The sequence below is a fragment of the Scomber japonicus genome, chromosome 5 (assembly GCF_027409825.1).
Source record: "Scomber japonicus isolate fScoJap1 chromosome 5, fScoJap1.pri, whole genome shotgun sequence".
NCBI classification, from domain to species: domain Eukaryota; kingdom Metazoa; phylum Chordata; class Actinopteri; order Scombriformes; family Scombridae; genus Scomber; species Scomber japonicus.
In genome coordinates, this window is record NC_070582.1 from 5904030 (window position 1) to 5923785 (window position 19756).

Below are 19756 nucleotides of genomic sequence, written 5' to 3' on the forward strand. Positions count from 1 at the left end.
ACAGGTGCCCAGTGAGGTTTTGGAAAAGTTCAATCTGTGGAAAAGAATGAAAAAAGGTCATTCTTGCAGCACTTTTACTGCTGTCATCTATGGCTGTTTGCTGTCAAAGCAAGGATGCAGCCCCCAGCAGCTTTCTTTTATAGCTTTCCCTAACCCCCCTTTGCCCCCCCCCCCCCCACCTCCACTCTACCTCTGCCAGCATGCCATTACTTGTTCGACACACAACACCTGAAACCCCCTGGTGACACACATGGACATGCTACGGCATTAGGAAATTGATCGGTTCCTTCCCAGACAAAATATTTGAAAGAAGGTAACAAGACACAGAAGGATGGAGAACGGGGGAGGTGGTGAGGAAGAGGAGGAGGGGGAGGGGAGGGGAGGGGATGGGTCAACTGCCCACAACATCCAGTGCAGGGAAGAATCTGAGGTTCATGTGGGGGCAGAGGATAAAACCACCTCCTCCACCGCCTCCTCCTCTCAACTCTTACGTCTGAATATCAAACCAATGATTAACACCAGCTGCAAGTCCCTCCGTTTTAGTGTAAACAAGTGTTCTCTGTCATCTCTCAAAGTCCTGTAAGAGCTCGATGTGGGGTCCATTGCCTCCATGTGTTCGTTTTTTTGTTTTTTGTTTTGATCTTCACCATACCAATCTGTGTTGATCGTAGTTGCGTTAAGACAGGCACGTGCAAATTCGAATGTGCACAGGGTTCATTCAGAGATGTTTGTGTGGCTGTTTCCTTTACACTTGTGCAATGTTTTTGCTTTTGTTTGTTCACAGATTCAAACTTTCTTCTTAACAGCAGTTGGATCAACTAATGTGCTTACTTGACGTACAGGTTTGCATAATGCATTGTTGAGATTTGGGGGGGGGGGGGGGGTTCACATATTTACTCCTCTGCAAGCCTGTGTGACCTACAGTTACACATAACACTCTTCTCTCCTCCAGTCAGGTCTGCAGAGACATTTGAAAAAGCATAATTCCAGTTTAGACTTTGATATCCATGTGCTTTGGACCATTTGGTAATGATGGTGTCAATACTCATTGCCTCCAACCTAAAAAAGTAATTAAAAGACTGCATGAGAACCTGTATAGATAGACACACACGCACAGCTGTAGACATGAGACTTGGACTTGAGTGCAATGAGCCTTAGGCTGCGTTCACACTGCAGGCAAATCTGATTCAAATCTGATTTTTAGGCCTGACTGTCCACACTGTTTTTAGCAAGTGTCCAAATGGGATTTGGCTCTGTTCAGACTGGGCCACATTAATGACCAATCTGACAGGTTGCTGTGGCAACGTCGTAGGAGCATGTATTGTGTGATGTCATATAATTGCGACAGCAACAACAAACCCTTGAGCTTCGCTTGAACCGAGTCATCAGTGCAAAGATTAAGAATATGGTTTGGTCCTCTGTCCATGGACTGATGTTTTCAACGTCCTCCGTTGCCTCCAGTGATATCCCCTAGCAACAACAACTGGAATAAGTCCTCCAGTGATATCAACTAGTAACAACAACTGGAATAAGTGCGAGTCTGGTGTCGCATATAGTGACATAGTACAGAGGCGTAGAGAGACGTCACGGACAGTCAAATCCGATATGAGTGTTTGGAGCTGTTCAGACTCAGACACATCTGTCCAAATGAGATTTGAAACTTCCTCCCAAAGGTGGTTTCAATCTGGTTTGCAAAAATCGGATTTCATGTGATTTGTGACTGTTCAGACTTCATAAGAGCCATCCAGTTCCAATCTAGATTGGCTAAAAATCGGATTTTGGCTTGCAGTGTGAACGCAGCCTTAGAGTCCTTTAAAGCTTGACCAGGGACTTGAAAGCAAACACTTGCAAATCTCAGGTCTTGAAATAGCCAAATCCTAAACACTACAATAATATAACGTAAATAACAGTAACAGACTTAGCGTTGCTGCCAGTGCTGAGTTATTTGAATTCTCAGGATTTACACATCTGAAAGACGTATTTTGACTTGCAGTTTGCTTATGAAACTTGTGATTTGATTTGGGCTTGCCCTAAAGGACTTGACTTAAACTTGTAATAGATTGCTTTAGCCAATGAGGTAACACTTGTGTAGGTAATTTATTGATTATGCAAGTTGGACAAGATAAAAATGTGATCGTCACCAGCATGAAACCAGCCACTAACATGATGTCTCTGCTTACTTTTCCCATGATTACCATTTTGTCAGACAAGATATCATCTTTTCAAGCTATCATATAAATATACAGTAAGAGAAAGTGCATACAACATTTTGGCTGGTACTTTAGTCACTGATTTGTTTAGGGTTGTTTGTGGAAGCCATTTCGAGACATACTGTGCTTGTCTTGGTACATTGAGTCAGATATTTGTGGAAGTCATTCTTCATGCTGTCCTGACACCAGGCGCCAAGTTTACTCTGAATTGTCTCTATATCGATCAGCTGGCTGTTTGGAAACCGGCCAAAGCTCACAGTCTGAAGGACAAACACACACACACACACACACACACACACACACACACAACACACACAACACACTGCAATAGGCTGTGAGTGACCTTGGTCCTCGTCTCCCAGCCAAACCATCCTTGGGAAAATAAAGTAGCACATGACATGAAAGCAGAAATGAATGACGCTACCTGTCCTGTCCCCTTGGGTCAAAGAGGAAGTGACTGGGTGTCGAGGAATGTGAGTGTGTGAATTATCATGCTTGTCATAGCTCTGCAGTGAACTGGCTCGTTTGTCTCAAGTCACATAAAAAATAAAGCTTTTATGTCTATTTGACAAACATCACCTCTATGCTGGACAACGCTATTGCGACATATTTGTACAGACATCTCAATTCAGAATGACAAAGCAAAAAAAGGAACTACTCTATACAGTATTTATGTTTGGTAGCCATGACAATATATTCAAATACTAAGGTAGCTATTTAATGTCTCTGGTGGGGTTTTGCATCAGTATGTTGGAGGATATGCAAGACGTATAAAATATGTAAGAAAGATACGCCCCAAATAGCAATTATGAAAACACAAAAATATCAATTTTGATTTGACCGCTTCTAATTGGTTTTGATTTGCATGTTGTCTCACATGCAAATCAAAATCCTTAATAAACAACAACACCATATTATTGTGTTAAAGACCCAATCATTTATTATTGCACTCTAAACATTTGGATCCATCATTTCAAATACGTCATTTAAATGGTGGCCCAGCTTGCACGGGTTTGGGTTCAAACCTGCCAGCTGGCCCTTCTGCGTGGGATTAGCGTGTTTTTCCCGTACCTGCATGGGTTCTCTTTGGGTTCTCTGGCTTCCTACCACAGACCACAAACATGCAGGTTAGATTGATTGGTCACTCTAAATTGCTTTAAGTTGTTTGTCTACTTTTAGCCCTGTGATGCAATGGCGAACTGTCGAACGCACCTCTCGTCCAACGTCAACTTGGATTGGCTCCAACCCTCCACGTGACATGAATCACCATTTTATTCTCAGAATATCGTAAATATGTAAAGATTTAGGGAAGTTTTCTCTATTTAATTTCACAGTATAAATGCAAACAAACCTTTTTACTGCATCAGAAACGTAACATAACTTGGAAGTGTTTTGCCCATGTATTAAAAGCAAATGTATTAAATGAGCTGTCACTAAATTAGAGAGCAGTGAAATATTCCCATCCGTGTTGTTTTGTTGGGTTATCCATTTGTTTACATTTAGATTATGAATTGTTCCTTTTTAAATGGCCTCTCTCTGTGTGTTGCTCTCAAACACATGTACTCATTAGGTAAAGTGATGAATTACTCCGGGACTTTCCCATCCCTCTGGATTGACATATTTTTCTCACCGGATTTGTTTGAGTCAGAATTAATAAGATACAGAAGTACTGTAGCAGAGGTTATTTATATTCAGCGCTTGTTCAGATAGAAGTAAACATGTGGAGGCAACAGAGGGGACGACTATCAGCAGGAAAGGTCAAAGTTGTTAAAACCAGGTCGTTTATTTAACATTTGTTGGCTGTTGAAGGACACACTGAGGAACTGTGTTTGTTTGTCACCTGTAATCACTGCCGTAGATTAACTTTATCACAGAGCTCAAAGACAAAATGAGTATTCAGCAGAGGAATGATTTTAAGGGAGGTATCACTTCCATATATCCACATATGTAAGTACAAGTTTCAGCCAAAATAAAGTCAAATCAACTGGGACTCTGTTTTTTTTCTTTTGTGGATATTCAGAGGTGAAATAGTGAATGTGCTGAATCAGTGTATGTAATAAGTCTATCATAAGGTGTCTGCTGCCCCCTGGTGGTTTATCTGTAGCTTCATCGACTCCTCCACTGTCCTCATCTCTTAACTTTACAATCATGATGAATCTTCTTATTTTGTCCGTTATTCTTTATTTCAGATCATTTTAAACTCTGATTTCCTGTCATCTTCCTTCACATCCCCCTAGTGCTTGTACCCTTTCTAGGGTTGGGCAATTAATCGAAAAATAATTGAAACCGACATTTAGAAACTCTAATCGACTTAATCTTGCTCATGTCAGTTAATCGTGGTGTTCACTGTTGTCCTTCCTTCCTTCCTTCCTTCCTTTCTTCCTTCCTCTCTTCCTTCCTTCCTCCCTCCCTTCCTTCCTCCCTTCCGTCCTTCTTTCCTTCCTTCCTTCCTTCCTTCCCTCCTCTCCCTCCTTCCTTCCTTCTTCTCTCCTTCCTTCCTCCCTTCCTTCCTTCTTTCCTCTGTCCTTCTTTCCTCCTTCCTTCCTTCCTCCCTTCCTTACTCTGTCCTTCTTTCCTTCCCTCCTTCCTCCCTTCCTTCCTTCCTTCTTCCTCCCTTCCTTCCTTGACTCAAGGACAACAGGAGGGTTAAAACGTCATTATTTTCACTCCCTAAAGAAACTCATGTGAGGGCAGCAGTGTAAAATACTAAACTAAAGAAACTGTGAAAATACATAATTGTTCATCAAGGGTGGAGATAATCGTTCATTAATCGTAATCAAGGTTAAAAGTTCAATTAATCGTGATTTTGATTTTTGCCATAATCGCCCAGCCTTAACCCCCTTTCTACTACTCATCCCTCTACTTTTCACTCCGGTCCTAATTTTCCCTTTTTCTAAATACCATCTTTTGTATTCCTATAAATACTTTTCTTTTTGTTTCCTCACCTCTCATGTGTTGCCTTTGCCTCTGTTGTCCTTCTCAGGTCTCAAATGAGCTGCTTGATGCTGGCAGCCAGGAACGGCTACAGTAAGGTCATCAACCTGCTGGTTTCCCACGGCACCGACATCAACATCCAGGACTGTAATGGATACACGGTGCGTCACAGTGTTTGGTTTATAGCAGGTTTCCTTCAGTGGGAATCTGCATCTTTATTTGACTTTTTGTGTAATAATTGGTATTGATCTTTTCTGTCAGGCTTTGGCTATGGCGGTGCAGTATAACAGAGAGGAGGCAGTGCTGAAGCTTCTCGAGCTGGGAGCAGACAAAACGATAAGGACAAACGATGGCAAGAGCCCAGCTGACCTCGCTTTGACATTCAAAAATAAACAGGTACAAAGATCTTCGAGGGTGAATCCTTTTCTTATTTGCCTTGCTTAAAATGTTATTATAGAGCCTCCTGTTTCCCTGTGTGTGTGTGTGTGTGTGTGTGTGTGTGTGTGTGTGTGTTTGTGTGTGTGTGTGTGTGACAGCAACATTCCTAGTGTGAGTGTGTGTTAATATGTCAGGGTGGGTGGGGGGTGGTACTCTCTTTGGTGTTATATTATTCATATTATTCATTGTATGTTTTTATTTTTTTTGGACTTATATATGTAGCTCATGGCAACTACTATCTGTAATAATTGGCGTTATTATGATTATTCATTTTATTTTATCTGGTTATTGGATTTAATTTTAATACTAATTTCTGTTGTAAAAATTTTAAATATGCCTTTTTCTGGTTGTGAATTCTGTTGCAATAAAATATTTGATCGCAGTAATAGGAAATAGAAAAGAAAAGAAATGAATAGCATTAAACATATCTTTTCCTAGTCTTATGTGAGTAAAAAAATGAATATCCTGACACTGTGTCTGTCTGTCTGTAGATATCCAGGATCCTATCTTCTTCATCCCACATTTCTAACATGAAGGCTTTCAGTTCAGCGGAGGAAACCCTTCCAAAGTTATTGAAAACTAACTCTGAACCTCCACCTTCCAAGGAAAGGTAAAACAGCCTGAGGGCTTCGGGCCAGGTTTGACATAATGCATTAATCAGATTTTTTTTTTTTTTTTTTTGCAGTATCTGAGTGATGTGTTTGTACATGTAATATTATAGCTAGAGTACTTCAATGGCAATCAGGGTTTTAGGTTTCTGATCAGATGAAGATACCCCTGCACCTACACACACGCACATACATATGCACTTAAACTTAACTTATGATTTAAATATGATCAATGGGAGAAGGAGGTTAAAGGAGGACAAAGCACTAATATTTGTCGATATTTTACCTTTTCAAATTTTTGGAACATTTATATGTCCAGATTTTATTAAACTGCCTCGCTTTCCACACTGCTTGGTTTAATAAACCCTCTCTGGAAGGGTCTCAGCACAAGTACGGTGGACACAACTCGGTTCTCCACACGATTTTATTGCACATATGCGTTAAACATTGGCCCTCGGTTATCCCCTCGGATAACTCATAAAACTAGCAATAGTAGTGGTAGAAGTAGGTTGTAAACCTGCAGCATAAATACAAAACAAGGTATTATTCCCCAAATAATACCCTTATCCTTACACTCTTAATTTTAACTTAGAAATATTACCACTATAGTTCCTTACTCACCGACAAGCGTACTGGTCCTGACAATTTAGTGTAATGACAAAAACGAAACTTAAGCACCTGCCCTTAGTAACGTACAGCACATGCCCCCTCCCTCACAGAAACTGCCTACTGGAAAATCCTACAATATAAATATGATGCTAAACAATTTATTTGATAACAATGGATGGAAGTGAAGATTTGACACCGGTAATGTGGAGGATTTAAATATATTAGTTGCTGCATATGAAATAGAAACATATCTGCACTAAAATAGACAGTCTGAACCTTGGACAATGCTGCTGTCTTGTATACAGAGATAAATAAATATCAGCAGCATTATTAGTAAAGATTATACTGAGAGTTTTTGGGAGCAGAACATAATAATCTAATCCTCTGCTGCCTCAGAAGTAAGACCAGTCACTTCTACTTGTGTGCTTGTCGCCCCCTGTTGGATTCTCTGTGAACTGGTGCATGTGCAGCAGGTGTTGTTGAACCGTCCTTCAACCAGACATAAACAATAATAAACCTCTTGCGTGATTGTTTAGTCCATTCAGGCACAGCTGGACAATCATGATCGGCCAAAAACATTTTTTTGTAGCATGTCTGGCACCAGAAATCACAGCCTGTAAGCCTGTAAACATTTTTAGCTGTGTTTCTCACATGTCTGCTACAAAGACATTAAAACCCCAGTTAAGCATTTCACATATTTTGAACGTGTGAGAAGAGAGGCTCATTCATAAATTTTTGCCATGTTAACGATCAAGCTGAAGCTCTGTGTAGACTGCGGTTACTGTGATGTGTCTGAACTCAATGACACTCGAGTTACACCCACTTAATCCCCGAAGGAGAAAGAGATGTCTCTCCTTTTACCAAGCCCCTTCTGCAAGGAGGTCAAAGGTTAAATAAAAGGAAAATTGGAGCTGAAAGGGAAGTAGTTCATTGCTCAAGGACACTTCAGTAGTAGCCCTTCTTTCATAACATGATGCACTATATTAAAAAAAATGTAAATTAATACACAGCTGATACTATAAAATGAGTGAATAGTTAATAGTTTTAAGTCTTGGAGGTGAACTCTCTGCCCTCCTCAGTGCAACCAAACTGGATGACCTCGAGCTCCTCCTGCACGGCCTCGATCTCGGCTACCTTGCTGACATCATGACTGTAAGTATGCATGTTTTGAATAAGACTTCAGTGTATTTCTTTGTCAAATAAGTATATTTTTGTATGTAACAGTGCCAGTCGTTAATTCCTGCTCTCTTATCTCCCTGATGCCAAGATAGAGAGAAGAGATAGCTTGCTGTTACACACAATAAAATGCAGTTATTAGATCTATGGGTGACATATAATGATCCCAAATGTGTTGAGCACAGCTGTATTATTCGAAGAATGACATTTTCATGCTTGGCATCATGTCATGATGTGCAGTTTACATATTTTACTTGATACTTCATAATGGATGTAGTGTGCTGGATTGACTTGAGCCTGAATTAAACCGAGGGTCAGCTCAAGTTTTAGACCCTATCTGATATATGCAGACGGGGTTTGACAGGTGCAGGTAGATCGTTGTCTCTGTGTGGTAGAGCCTCATGCAGGTACATCTGTTCTTAGGTGGTGGGGTCAGAAGCAGCCGTAGAAGTTTTGATTTGGTAAATGCTGAGTGATGTTTTCTTCTTTTTTGACCTGGTTTTTCACACACACACACACACACACACACACACACACACAGGAAAATGACATCAGCTGGAACTACCTGTTGACCATGGAGAAGGAGGACCTGGAGAAGGTAGAGGATTGACTTTAACATCTGTCTTTTTTTTTTGCACACGGCCACAGTCTCAGTAGAGAGAAAAAGAGAAAATAGATTAAACTGATACGAAACCCTGATAACTGTAAGATCATTTTTAGGATTGATAGACGTCTAATGTGTCAGAAGAGGCAAATAGATGAAATTAAGTATAGCGTATTCAGTACATGTGGCTCACATTTGGGTCATCATTTATATAGGCATGTTGCGTTTACAGTAACTCAGGAAATTCAAGACACTAAACATATTTTATGTTGTATAGTATCACTTATATGAAATGTCACTTTGATTTAATGGTTCAGTGATTACCTAAAACTCAATGAAAGCATAACAAAGCCTCAGATAATCTTTTGAGAAAGCAACTTAAGAATATATCTAATTTTTCTGAACATATATCATTAAAGCAAGAGATTTGGGTCAACGCAACTATAACCATTTGTTTTCTATCTGTCAGACTGGTATCACAGACCCGGTGGAACAGCAGAAGGTGCTGAGTGCCGTGCAGCAGATGCACCTGGACAAAGTGGACCTGACTACAATCAGCCAATTGGGAGAAGCAGAAATTGGGTAGGGGTAACACAAATCTTAAAGCTCAGGCACGTAACATCTGTGTAGACAGCGGAAAGGTCCACAAAGAGAATTCAAGGAAAATAGTGAGTCACGGTGTCCATATGCTTTAGATGAAGTGCTTGATGGATTGTCAAACTGTGTGTTAAAACATCTCCAGTGTTGGAATTGGAGGGGCTGCATCCAAGATATTTTGCAACTATCCAAAACTAATAATTTGACAACTACACCCACTTTACACATTGATTTATTTGTGTGGGAAAGTGAGAAAGTTGTCAGATTTTGAGCCTCTTCCTCCGGCTCTCTTATTTCACTCCTCATACAACTACCACCGTTACTTTGGGTTAGGGTCAAATCCTAGATTTTAGGAGCCGGTACCAGTATTAACTCTCCTGTTGTCCTCCAGTTAAGGAAGGAAAGGAGGAAGGAAGAAGGGAGGAAAGTAGGGAGGGAGGGAGGAAGGAAGGAAGAAGGAAGGGAGGAATGGAAAGAAGGAAAGGAAGGAAGGAAGTTAGGAGGGAGGGAGGGAGGGAGGAGGAAAGGGAGGGAGGGAGGAAGGAAGGGAGGAAAGAAAGAAGGAAGGAAGGTAGGAATGGAAAGAAGGAAGGAAGGAAGAAAAGGGATGGAAGGTAGGAGGAAAGGAAGGAAAGAGGGAGGGAGGGAGGAAAGAAGGAAGGAGGCAGGGAGGGAAAAAAGGGAGGGAGGGAGGAAAGAAGGAAGGAGGCAGGGAGGGAAAAAGGAAGGAAGGAAGGTAGGAAGGAAAGAAAGAGAGAGGAAGGCAAAAAAGAGAGAAGGAAGGAAAGAAAGAAGGAACAGTCAAAACAGACGGGGTCAATTTGACCCGGGAGGACGACACGAAGGTTAAGGAGCAAATTCTGATATCAATAAATCAAATGTGGTCAAACACAAAATCAAACACTTGTGACAAACATATGTAATGAAGGCATGAGGCATATATTACTTTAACAATAAAATGATACCAGTACACTGAAACACTAAACACTGGTGGGACTTTAATAATTATAATTAGCTATGAATAAAAAAAGCTCAGAGAACACAAAGAAATGCATATTTTAAACTTCAGTTGAGAAAAAGGATTTAACATAAAATTCTGGGTATATAAAAAAAAAATTTAAAAAATAGGCACATACCAGACAACATATATGGTGATACAAATATATCTGTGAAAGGTGAATCAGCTGACCGATATATCTGTTAGGCTGTACTTTGTATTTGTAGCCAAATGCAACACAATTTAAGGTGTTAAAGGTTAAGGCTGCACCTATTTGTACAATTTTTGTGTCTCTGGTTCCTCTCTGTGACGGTTTGCTTTAAATCATTCAGACGTGGTTAGATGACATACAAAGTACAAGTGAGTCTATGCACTTCAACTTTGCTATCTACACTTCTGTCCAAACATATGAAATATCCTCGTAGGTGGTGGGTGTCTGTGATAAAAAGGTTCCTTAACGTTTACGCTATTTGAAAATCTTGAGTTTGTTTCACTTTACAAAGAATGTCTGACCAACTGTCAGTCGCTAAAAAAAAAAAAAAAGTATTTCACAACACAAAGTCAGAAACAAAGTTGACGTTGTAGTAGCAGAAATTTAAACACTTGTCAGCCACACACCTTAAACCCTCCCCCACATCCAGCCCTCCTCCATCTCCCCGTAATGCTCCGTCTGTCCTCCCCCACTGGAAGTCGTCCATCAGCCCTATGAGCATCTCACTGTCCGAGCTCCTTATCCCAGCCCCCCTCCCACCCCCAACCCCCACAGCAGAGCCTTGAGCCAGGCCCTAATGGTTTAAGCGGAGCTGTAATGATTTGTAAGGTGAGAGGCGATGGGAGGTTGCAATGAGCTAAAGAGAGCCAACGGCAGGGGCCAAACAGAGCCGTCGCACCGCACCCCATCACTTAATGAATCCTCAGCGGGACCGGGCTCGCCAGTTACACACCCGCCCTCGCTTTGCCAGATCAGAGACAGTCCAATAGAGCGAGGGGAAGGGATGGAAGACCTCCTGAAGAGCTCCTTCACAACCCCTATTTCACTCTTTAAAAAAAAAAAAGAAAACGAAAATTAGTAGAAAATTTGTCTTGTCATGTTGGGGACCGGAAGTAATAAATGTTACTTTACTTGTGCTCATGTACATGTTGCTGTATTAAATCCTTGGTTGAACTTATTCATACCTATAAGCGCGATCTTTTCTTATAAAGGATTAGCTTGTTTCTCTCGGTTCACATGCATCCATGTCTAACGCGTTCCATAGTGAGCATAAAATCCAACACTTCTCTCCTCTTGTTCAAGACATTTTATTTCCACAAACTTATATGTTTCAGGGTTCTTACCGCAGCTTGGATTGACAGACAGATCAAATCCGGTCATTTGTTCTTTTTTCAATATGTTCAAACAAAACCGCTCGACTCAGCTCGGTTCCAGGAACGGCCTTTTCCATTACAAAGAAGTACCTCCTCAACGTGGGCGGGGTCGTCATAGCACGGCTCTGCGAAACTGCCGTGACTTTGTTTTATACGCGACACAAACACATAAACAATGGAGGACATGGAGGCGGTGGTGTACTTGCTGCTGTATGTGGCTTTCTGTCACACACAAAGCAAGAACATTGAGCCTTATGGTTGTAACGCTGTTGCCGGTATTTAAAAATGCTGGGTTTGATTCTTGTGTGGGACGGCTCATGACTCTTCCAGCGACAACTCTTCTGACCGATCAGTGGCCGGCAGTCTGATGACGTCACATTTAGTATCGGCTCGGCTCGCTTGGAACCTCGGCAGAGCAGGTACTAAAAAAGTACCAGGTACCAGGTACTATCCCGAGTGGAAACACAAAAAAACCCAAGTCGAGCCGAGTCGTGCTGGAACTGTGTAGTGGAAAAGCGCCATAAAACTGTATGGCTGCGTGCCTGCAAACCGAGAGCCACCCCAGCCCCAATAGCCAACACCAATATATCACAGGTGCTGCAGTCACCTGTCCATAAAGAGGAGGCGGAGGTGAGAAATGGCGTCAATTATCAACTCAACTCATAATTCAAATCAGAATATTTCATGCTAATATCTCAATAAATCAGATAAATAATAATAGTAAACCAGAAGAAAAAAATTAATATTAATCGAAACATAAATCAAGCATTTGGCTCCAACAATACCACTTAAAAACAATTCAAGCTCTGCCAGCTCACGAAAAAAGCCCCCCAATGGTTCGGCCTGTACCTGTGGAGACTGATCACACCCTAAGAAATAAAATGGAGCTGCTGCATTTTCTTATTGAAGCTCAGGGCACCAAAATCCATTTCCGAAGCCTTCATTAAAGAGAGAGCTGCTTGGATTTCTGGCAAGAAAGTCAGGTTATAAACCCAAGAGACCATTGGTGAAGCTAAAGGAAAAGACTGAGCCTTCAGGTGAGTTCGGGGAGGTGATGAAATACTACTCTCGGTTTTGACATTCTGGCAAACCGTCAGACAACAGAGGAGGCAGAGAAAGGGAAGTTTGTTCTCCGTGTGGGAGGAAAACTACTGAACTTGAGCGGTGATATTATGGACAGTCGATGGTAGGGCTGGGCAATTAGTCAAAAAAAGGCCAATTTATGAGTAAGAATGCAAACAATTCTCACTGGTTATACTGCCCATATAGACTTGATTAGCAAACTTCCATAACTAATCCTGAGTCCTTGTGAGAACGAGGAGCTGGTCCAAAAAGGAGCAACGTGGATTCTGTTCACACTGAGGTTCCTTTTTTTTAGCGAAAGCCTTTACACGGGACGCTGAGCAGTGTGATACTCTGATAATTGGAGTATGTCCTCCAGAATGACTGATCTCCAGTCTTATAGTCAAAGGGCCGCATTCTCCACGAGACACTGGAGAGCAGCACCAAGAACACCCGCTGACATCCAGGCTTTTTATCATCTCAGGGTGAATCTAATCACAACTGACACGCTTTATCCCAGCAAAGAGTTTTTTCACCCACCTCCATGAACTCCACCAGAGAGATGGGCAAAGCTTCCTCTGGGTCTTATAGCTGCCAGGCGGGGAGTTCCGGTCCTCTGAAATGAGGCCAACGCGGAAGTAACTTAGAACTGCAATCTATCGAAAGGCCACCAGGGGGCGACCGTTTTGGTGTCAAAAGGACTTCCGTCTCAATACAAGTCAATGGACAATTCACCAACTTCTCACTTGATTTCTAACCTCAGTAAACGTTTTCAAAATGTGTTTATGGTCTCAATCGCTAGTTTAAAGCCTTCTTCAATGCAGTATGATGTTCATTTGGGACATTTTGGCCTCCCTGATTTTATATTTGACGATAAAGGAGGGTATGCATTAGGGCGTGGCTACGTCGTGATTGACAGGTTGATTGCCCAATGTCCTCGAGATCCAGCCCTCGCAACCATAGCAACCTTCCCTCTCCACCCATGGTCCCGCCTCATGCCCATATAAGTAGAATCTGTATTTTTCCCAGCATGCACCTGAAACTTTCAAGATGGCGCTGCCGAAACTATTGGCTTCCGAGCAGAAGTCCACAAATGAATGGGTGACGTCACGGATGTTACGTCCATTTCTTTTATACAGTCTATGATAGTCTAGTTTACTTGATTAGAACTATGTAAAGATCATGGTTTGGGTTAAAATGATCACTGGAGACAAGTTTTTAAATTCCTTAAAGATATGCAACCTTTGCTGTCATGGTAACAGTGAAGACCACAATTAATTGACATGAGCAAGATTAAGTTGATTAGAGTTTCTAAATGTCTGTTTTGATTATTTTTCGATTAATTGCCCAGCCCTAGTAACAGGTTATCTTTATCTAAGTGGACATTTGTTTTACAGCCAGGGTTCACATAGAGACAGAAAACAAAAGGACAAAATCAACAACGCATCAACAGAAGAATTTATAAAACTAGTACAAGGAAAAATGGAAAGTATGAATTATGAATTATGTGCAAGTGTGTGTTTTTAGTGCCTGGGAGGTATTGTGTATAATCTCCAGGCACATATGACAGTATGATTTGTTTCAATGGTGGTTTCACTGGACTGCACCTATAAGGCCACAGGGGTGGTCTGTGCTTCTCCTCTCTGCTTCTCAGGAACAAACAATACTTTCAAAGTGGGATTTTGAGTTATAAGAGTTCATTAGTATTAGAGAAGTTGTATTGTCACCATCACCGGGCAACAGGTAAAAAAATTATGGTCTATTGTTGAGTAGCAGGCAATCAACTGACATTTTGGTGTCTTGAGTTGAAACAGGTCTTTCTATTAGCCGTTTGTGGCTTAACCTTTGTGTCGTCCTCCCGGGTCAAATTGACCCCGTCTGTTCTGACTGTTCTCTCCTTTCCTCCCCTCTACCTTCCTTCTTTGCTTTCCTCCTTTCCTTGCTTCTTTCTTCCTTCCTTCCATCTTTCCTTCCTTCCTTCGTTATTTCTTACCATCCTTCCGTCTTTGCGTCTTTCCTTCCTTCCTCCTTTCCTTCTTTCTTCCTCCCTTCTTCCTTCCTTCCTTCCTTCCTTCCTTCCATCATCTATTCCTTCCTTCCTTCCTTTCTTCCTTCCTTCCGTTCTTCTGTCTTTCCTTCCTTCCTCCTTTCCTCCTTTCCTTCTTTCGTCCTCCCTTCCATCATTCCTTCCCTCCCTCCTTCCTTCCTTCCTCCCTTCCCTTCCTTCCTTCTTCCTCCCTTACTTCCTTGACTCGAGGACAACAGGAGGGTTAATGCTATCTCAAAGGACATTGAAGAAGTGAGATGTGTGAAATATTGCAGGTCTGAATCCCTCAATTCGTGGTAAAAATGTGTGCAGAGAATGAGCAAGACACTTTCAATGCAAGCCAGGGTAAAGCAGGAAAAAGGGAAGTTCTGCCCAATTTACTTTTCTGGGATAAATTAAGTTTAAAAAAAAAAAAAAAAAGAGTGGCACACATTCATCTTCCACCAACATTCCCACATAACATACATCGTTGTTTCCATCTACAATCCCCTTCAACAATCTTCCCATCGGGGGCCTATCATCACTCTCTGCTCCTTAGATAAACTAACAGCAGGGAGAAGGGAGGTGAGGGTGCAGCACAGGCTGACTGACACTGTTTACTCGCCCCTCTGACAGAGTGTGAGGAGGCCTGGCTGCCCAGTCCCTTCACCAAGGGAAATGTACCATTAAGATAAGAGCTATCAATATCCCACAGGGCCAGGAGATGGGAAGAGGGGAACGGAGAGGTTGATGAATATAAATAACTTATCATTTAAGGTGGATGTTTTCAGGGAGGGATGACAGCATGGGTTAGCTTGGGGATGGAGGTGGGAGAAGACTTGGCCACCTGCTCTGTTTTCTATGAAGTTTAGTGAGGTGATCTTCAAGGAAATGCTCGGAGAATGTTAACACAAAGTTTGGTCCAAACTATCAATCTGTCTACGCTGTCATTGCCGGGCATCTTCCTCTAGCCTTGGCTTGGTTTTTGTGATATGGTCATCTTCTTTGGCTTCTCTTTAAAAGCAAAAACCCAATTGATCTTTTGTTGTTTTTTTTTAAAGTTCCCACCACTTTTATGCCTGAAGAAACTTGACACATGAGCAATGCATCACTTTTGTGTATTTCATCAGTAGGGCTGGGCGATTATGGCAAAAATCAAAATCACGATTGATTGAACTTTTAACCTCGATTACGATTAATGAACGATTATCTCCACCCTCGACGGTTTCTTTAGTTTAGTATTTTACACTGCTGCCCTCACACATGAGTATCTTTAGGGAGTGAAAATAAAGATGTTTTAACCTTCGTGTCGTCCTCCCAGGTCAAATTGACCTCATGTGTTTTGACTGTTCCTTCCTTCCTTCCTTCCTTCCTTCCTGTCTTCCTTCCTTCCTTCCTTCCTTCATCCTTCTCTCTTTCTTCCCCCCTACCTTCCTCTCTTCCTAATTTCCTCTGTCCTTCTTTCCTTCCTTCCTCCCTTCCACTTTTCCTTTCTTCCTTCCCTCCCTCCCTCCTTCCTTTCCTTCCTTCTTCCTTCCTTCCTTCCTTCCATCTTCCTCCCTTCCTTCTTTCTTTGTTTCCTCCCCCTACCTTCCTCCCTTCCTTCTTTCCTTTCCTCCCTTCTTCCTTCCATCCTCCCTCCTTTCCTTCCTTCCTTCCTTCCTTCCTTCTTTCCTTTCCTCCCTTCCTTCCCTCCCTCCCTTCCTCCCTTCCTCCCTTTCTCCCTTGACTCGAGACTCGTGACGCTGTGGTTAATGTCTTGTTTACTTGATTAGAACTATGTAAAGATCATGGTTTGGGTTAAAATGATCACTGGAGACAAGTTTTCAAATTCCTTAAAGATATGCAACCTTTGCTGTCATGGCAACAGTGAACACTACCATTAATTGACATGAGCAAGATTAAGTCGATTAGAGTTTCTAAATGCCGGTTTCGATTATTTTTTCGATTAATTGCCCAACCCTACTCGTCAGTTTTGAAGTTTAATTTGTCACTGCTTGAGATGTCGTAGTAAAACATGCTTTACGGAGCACAATATGCCATCTTTAAATCGCTTGTTTTGTCAACCAACATTTCAATCACTAAATCAACATATCCTCAAATTTATGAAGCTGGACTGAACAGTTCCTCGGCAGATGCTTTAAACAATTTTTGAGTATTAAAATTGTTGTAGATTGAATTTCTCATCAGTTTGTAAATGTTTTCTAAGCGAAACATAATCTCATATCTATTTTAATTATTCTTATTTTTTTCTTGCGTATTGCAGGAGTGAGGAGCTGCAGAACTTCCTGATCAGTGTGATGCAGCAGTGCTGTTACCTCACAGAAACTATTCAGGATGTCATCAGCCGTTTTCCACGCCAAGCCTCTCAGGTATATGTTGTCTAGGGGTTGCCAGTTAGGTGTCGACACATAGGCTGCCAGTTCATGCTAGCTTGTTTACATTTAGGAACTAGTGGTACTATTCATCAGTCTCATAGGGCCCTATAAAATCTGTTTTATTTTTTCCCAAATTCCGTTTTTTTCCGTTTTAATTTTTGTGAATCCTGGTTTTTTTACCTTTTACTCTTATTTTACTAACAAAAACAACAGTTCACCTGACACATAGAAGTCCTTCGGGAACTGCTCGGCTCTGTACTGAGGGGTTAGTCTCGAGTTTTCCAAGTTTTTTCGCAGACGAAGACAGAGCCGTGTTCAGCCGCTTCGCCATGCTTACGTTGTTTTGAAGGCATGAAGGAATGGGCTCAGTGTGTGGAGGGGGCTTGTTATGCCACCCAGATTTGCTTCCCTCCGTGCAGTTTTCCCCAGACATATGTTCCTCTTCCACACGAAAACAGCATTTCAGTCAAATTATGTCAAATTCCACGATATTACGCGTTAAAACTAAATTCCGTTTTAATCCGTCCACTATTCCTTGATCGCGGGAATCATAAGGCCCTAGTCACATACATTAAACGATATACAAATCATCATATTGAATTATGGAAGTCATCAAACTTATAATAAAAGCATGTTACTGTAGAGACACTGTTTCAGGTGGAGCAACATGCAAAGTAGGGTTGATTCTTAGAGCAGGTAAATAAAAAAAAAAACTTAACTTATAATAGTCTATAAAAAAAAAACTACATTCAAATACAGTTTTTAGGCCATGTCCCTTCATGTCACATGATCTCTTAATGTTTGTCTTTCTTCTTCTTTGTATTTCTTGTCCATGTAGCTGGTCTTCTCACTAGATCCGAAGAAGGAAGCCCAGGGTGTCTGCAACCAGCTGCTGGTTCACACCAAAGACCTACAGAAGGAAGTCAGCTGCCTCCGCAGTCTGCTATGCCAGGTCATTACACACACACACACACACATTGCTGAGCTCGTACTTCCTCCGCCTGACCAGATCACAAAGCTGACCTGTGATGCAAACTGAGTACCTTTGCTTTTTGGTTGCTGTTACTTATATGATGAAAGTGAGATTACAGTAACGTTACTTACTAACGTTACTAAAATGAGCTAACTTTAATTTTAACTTTTATTTGGTGAGCCATTGAAAGCACCGTATTGTGTAACTTCATTCCTATTGATTCCTATTCATTCTCTGTGTGATAAGGCAAGTACCAAATGTCATACGCTGGCAGCACGTTGATGTACGTTAGCAATTCAGAAAATCTATAATTTAATCAGAGTTTTTCCTCCATGAAGCAGGAAAAGACTCATCATGACTAAGTAAAAAATGTTGAGGGCTGCAACTATATTATTTCTATTATCTTATAACATACATTAATTAAATAAATTGTATTTGATGTTAATTTGTTGGTTTTATTAATTGTTTAGTATTTACAATGTCATAATAGATGATTATAAAATATTCCCTTCGAAATTGGCCAGATATCGAATTAGTTGTTCTCACTGTCAGTGTTGTCTGTTATTTAAAAAAAAAAAAATGTTATATATATATATATATATATATATATTTTATACATTTATTTTACAAAGCTATAAAGCAGAAAAAAATGTCAGGCAAACTGTCACATCTGAAAAGCTAGAAAATTAAGTTCAAGTTTCATTTATTTGTAGAGTGAATCAGAAACTTTTGAGCATTTTTGCTGAATAACTAACTGAAAAAAAAAAGATAATTGAAATTGGGGACTATATGTAATAAGGCAGGATATTTTAGAGCTGAAGAATAAAAACAATATTATCAATAATGAGTTACAGCATATAAGAACTTTAACAGTAAAACTAGATGGAAATTAAAAACAACTATAACTAAAAAGTAGCTTTGAAATAAGAGAAACATTAATCTATGATTTATATTTGCATCTGTCAAAATTGTTACTCATACTAATATATCAGTGATGAGCTGAAACACATGAATGCTTCATGCAAGTCGATCCAAATTCCTTTCCTACGTTGCTGGCTGTTACTCCGAGAGCTTTCCTCGCACTACAAAAGCAACATGAATAGAACATAGTGTGTGTGTTCTCAGCGTAAGTGCATATGAATTTTGACGAGCTCCAACAGGTATGTGCGAGGGTGCTTGCATGTGTGCACCTGACCCAGTGTGTGTGTGTGTGTGTGTGTGTGTGTGTGTGTGTTGGTGTGTGTGGTTGCATTTGTATTCCAAGAGGAGAGAGTCTTTCCTGACAGGGCAGAATCCTCACAGCCCATAAGTCAGCACCGCTGTGACATGGACCTGTCAGCACACAGACGATGAGGCGGAGGGATGAGGGGGCTGATGGGAAGGGGAGGAGGAAAAGCGTGGAGAGGACGCAGGTTGGCAGGGTGAGGGAGTTTAAGAAGAGGGGAGAGAAAGGGCTGATGGGTAAGAGGCGGGAGTATGGGGTAAGAAAAAAGGGGGTAGGTTAGCAGTGGATAGAGGTGGAGTGTGTTGATGGTGTTAGGTATGTATGTGTGTGTGTGTGTGTGTGTGTGTGTGTGGGTGGGTGGGTGGGGGGGGGTCCTCAGCTGTGTCAAACAGGAATCTGACGGCCAACGGAGCCCATTTGGACCCACTGGCTCTCAGCCCAGCGAGGAGGGTCTTCACACATATACACACTCAGACAGCTGTATCTATAGAAACACAAACTATGTCACTGTACTCACTGAAGCTCTCACTATGAAAGCTGCCCAACACACATCG

At 41.3% G+C, this 19756-nt stretch overlaps 1 protein-coding gene across 1 annotated transcript in view; it reads left to right on the top strand.

The window, feature by feature from the left end:
* Nucleotides 1–19756, top strand: part of asz1 (ankyrin repeat, SAM and basic leucine zipper domain containing 1) — a 35732-nt gene that overhangs the window by 9658 nt on the left and 6318 nt on the right. The window contains exons 5-12 of the mRNA XM_053319469.1: nt 5194–5305; nt 5406–5540; nt 6074–6192; nt 7879–7951; nt 8517–8573; nt 9049–9161; nt 16893–16998; nt 17843–17956. Coding sequence (XP_053175444.1) covers nt 5194–5305; nt 5406–5540; nt 6074–6192; nt 7879–7951; nt 8517–8573; nt 9049–9161; nt 16893–16998; nt 17843–17956 — 829 coding nt within the window. The remainder of the gene's footprint in view (nt 1–5193; nt 5306–5405; nt 5541–6073; nt 6193–7878; nt 7952–8516; nt 8574–9048; nt 9162–16892; nt 16999–17842; nt 17957–19756) is intronic.